The sequence below is a fragment of the Haplochromis burtoni genome, unplaced genomic scaffold, assembly GCF_018398535.1.
Source record: "Haplochromis burtoni strain Fernald_Lab_line unplaced genomic scaffold, NCSU_Asbu1 Contig_102, whole genome shotgun sequence".
In the NCBI taxonomy this organism is placed as follows: domain Eukaryota; kingdom Metazoa; phylum Chordata; class Actinopteri; order Cichliformes; family Cichlidae; genus Haplochromis; species Haplochromis burtoni.
This window is the reverse complement of record NW_024582463.1, coordinates 1,236,395-1,240,215: the sequence shown is the minus strand read 5'-3', so window position 1 is coordinate 1,240,215 and position 3,821 is coordinate 1,236,395. Positions and strand designations below refer to the sequence as shown.

Genomic DNA, 3,821 nt, shown 5'->3' with positions numbered 1-3,821 from the left:
TAGATAGATAGATAGATAGATAGATAGATAGATAGATAGATAGATAGATAGATAGATAGATAGATAGATAGATAGATAGATAGATAGATAGATAGGTAGATGGTGAAACATGAAGAGAATAATCCTCCTATAAATAGCTAAATATCAATTATTCAAATGCCCTCTCCTCTCTACTATAATACAGCCCAGATGGCAAGCCAACCAATGGGCTTATAACAGGGACAGATTAGCTTTTCAAAGCCAGTGCAAGCTGCACAAAATATGAGCAATGACTATGAAAGCCATTAACCACTAGATTAGGCTTAAGAATGGTGCTCTTGGACTGCCGGAGCTGTCACTGGGTAGACTGACAAGAGCGAAAACACACATGAAACAAAGCACAGAAAACGCACTGGTATTATATGATCCATTTAAGTATGTTATATTGGAAAATTACATTCAAAAAGTTCATTTTCTAACATTGGAAAATAATAACATATTGGTTACTAAAATGTTCCTAATACTGGGTTGCAACCATACTTGTCGAATGAAATTTCTTTTAATTAGCGTATTTTTTAAGCAGAGCTGGATAAATGTAACTCATAACTATGGATTTATGACATACACAATCAAAAATATTAGCTAAGGACTTTTTTATGTTATAAATTATTTGGGTCAGTCATTTTTCGGGGCCATTTCTTTCCCCCCTTCACATAGGTTATATTCTATCTATCTATTTGCGGCGTAATTATATCACTTTGAATAATTAATAGAGTGTTTAAAGCCTCCGCGTGGCAACATCTGCTTTGGCGATTCTGACGCACGAGCGGTCAGTTTGTGCGGGTGCGCGCGCGCGCGTTGTGCGTCCTGTGACTAATTGGCAGCGGCGGACTAATGTCGCAGTATGAAAGAAAATATAAACAGAGCGAGATAGAGGCGAGCAGCTCGAGCAGACGCTGACCTTCGTAGCTCTTTAAACGCCGTAAAATGTCAAATATGTAAGGCAGAGGTTTGAAGTTTAAAATGAACTTACTCTCAGTCACAGAGAAGAGCTCCAGCGGTTCCCCGAAGCCTTCCAACCCCAACGGCCGTTTCTGTGCGCTCTGTCTCGGTTGGTTGTCTCCTGCTGTCACCGGACGGGCCTTGGACATCGGTGCGGGCAGACAGGAACCAGTCAGCAGGAGGATTCCTGCTTTTTCCCGCTTCCCTCTTCTCTGGATTTGTTCCGTAACTCTCTCAGTTTTTCCTCACTCGTCAAACGCCTCCTCTTTACTCTAGTTGTGTCACTGTGCAGGTTTTTCCTCCCTCGCCAATCCATCTATCTCTGGCTGGCATCAACCTCACGCGCTGCACCCGGTGTGGAGTGGCGCGCGGTGGGCGGGCGAGCGGGCTCGAGAGCTGTCCACTTGACAGTCCGGTCCCTCCCATGTTGGCAAGACCCCCAGTATGCACACACATACACACACACACACACACATACACGCACTGTGCTGTATTAAATCGTCGCTTCATTTGAAATTAATTGGCTTTTATATAATTCACGTAGCAGTTTGTGACAGAAGGCTACTTATCCACAGACGAGCCCATAAACATGTTAAGGGGAAATTACTCTGACCAAAAACCGAGAAGCATTTTTTCAGTTTGTGTTACAGTAGTGATGCCACAGACCTTCAGCAGCACATTCTCTGCACTGCGAAGGTTTTATTTACCGCCGACTGTCACCCGGTCAGTCATTAACAGTTTTATCTGACCACAGGAATCTGTCTGTGAGATCCAGCACCCCTGAGCATAAAGACAAACACAGCAGAGTATCTAAAGACTCTCTGTCTAAATGCATTCATTTTTAACATGTGGCAGCTTTAATCCGATTTTACACAAATTATGTGAATTTAACAGTGTAAATGTGGATTTATAGGATGCCTTTAAAATGCATAGGTATAATATTTGGAAGCAGCAGTGCAAAGGTACCCATGTTCAGTGGACCATAATGGTCTGTTTTTTTTTACAGATGTCCTTGCTCTACTTCAGCTTGCCTGCTTTAATTACACAGACACCCTGATAGCAGGGAAACATTTTGCTTTAACTTCAGCAGCACTTAGTAACCTGTTGCTGGGAATGTCACCCACCCAAACCCACCACTAAACTGTTCGCAGGCTCTCCCAATGAGACCAGGGTCCGCTTTCAAACTGCAATTTTTTTGTGTTAATTTTGTATTTTTTCTTTTCACGTATCACCTAAATCACGCCCCCCCCCCTCCCCCCTTCCCCCAACACCTCTGCCTCATCCCATCTCTTCCTTTCTCTACTTCTGATTAAAACTGGTTATGCACTGAGTGAAAGGTCGCAGTTGTTATGGAAACAAGGCTTGTAACAAAAGCTGGACACATGGGTGCAGAGGGAGAGAAAGAGGGGAGAAAGATGGAGAGAAAAAGAGGGAGACGTATCTGAATAAACATAAACGCGCGGAGAGGAGGAGAGGGCAGGAAAGAGAGGTAGGGAGAGGTCTGAATAAATAAAAACATATGCAGAGGGAGGAGGAACGAGAGATGGCGAGGTCATGAAATAATGGCTCCATCTGCAATAATAAATAACAAAAGATAATGCTGGGTTTTTGTCATTCTAGGAAGGCGTTTGAGGAACAAAGGTGTGTGTGTGTGTGTGTGTGTGTGTGCTGTGAATGTGCGACCGTGTGTGTGTGTGTGTGTTTGGACAGAGTGGGAGAATGCAATTGATAGATAATACATGGATCTGGTGCACAAGCTGGAGAATACTAAAAAGCACAAATTGTTCACAGAAAAGCGAACCAAAAAGCCTAAAATTGTGTGTCTGTCTGTGTGTGAGTGCCTGAACGTCATCTCTCTGAGGGCTCATATTATGTTAACCACTTAGACTAACATCAAACACTCTCTCTCACTCTCTCTTACACACACACACACACTCTGGTAGGAGCGTGAAGGTGCCAGCCATATAAATAGGATATCCCAGAGCGAGAGATAAAAAGGAGAAGAGATTGACAGAGAGAGAGAGGGATAGAGATTATATATTCAAAGGGGAGAAAGAAAGTGGTGAAAAAAAGGATGGTGGGGGGGAAAGAGTGAGAGAAACGGAGAGGGCAAGAGCAGGAGGGGGTGAGGATAGATAGATACGAAAAGATCAATAAATGGCATAAAGTGTATGTTCATTGATTTAGTCGGAGTGAAAGAGTGATGGCGGGGAGAGACGAAATTAGAGGACAGAAAATGCTGGGAGCAGAGAGGAGGGCAGCGAGTGGGTGGTGAAGGGAGAAATAGATATAAAAATCTAATTAAAGTTGCATTAATCGATACTTTCATGTCAACAGTGGGTCAGATGAGTATTTTCAGCGCAAGAGAAAACCAATCATAGTGACAAAGTAGCAGAAAATGATCACCCAACGCTGCGGCTGCCCTCAGCTCTGCTCTAAAAGCGTTATGATAAATCACCTGCTCATCATCTCCCCAACTTAGCAACTATAGGTTGAGAACACCCTGGAGGATTATGCAGGCGCAAGTCAAAATATTTTTTGAACTAGTCCAAAAAGAGAAAAAGCAGCTTCCATAAATCAGATAGCCAAAGTCAAAAAGGCCAAATTAGTGCGAGAAAAAAATCAGTGAATGCAGGGTTGCATTACTGCATTGTACAGTACCAATCAAAAGTTTGAACACATCCATTCATTCATTTACTGTCTTTTTTCTGCTTTTTGGATCAAAATGTCATCAGAACAATGAAACAATCTATCTATCTATCTATCTATCTATCTATCTATCTATCTATCTATCTATCTATCTATCTATCTATCTATCTATCTATCTATCTATCTATCTA

The 3,821-nt window shown here is 42.3% G+C and overlaps 1 protein-coding gene across 1 annotated transcript in view; it reads right to left on the bottom strand.

The window, feature by feature from the left end:
* The window catches only part of prox3 (prospero homeobox 3), a 13,745-nt gene extending 12,365 nt beyond the window's left edge, over positions 1–1,380 (bottom strand). The window contains exon 1 of the mRNA XM_005927728.2: positions 1,013–1,380. Within this exon, the coding sequence (XP_005927790.1) occupies positions 1,013–1,130 (118 nt within the window). The 5' untranslated portion in view covers positions 1,131–1,380. The remainder of the gene's footprint in view (positions 1–1,012) is intronic.
* Positions 1,381–3,821: the final 2,441 nt, after the last annotated feature.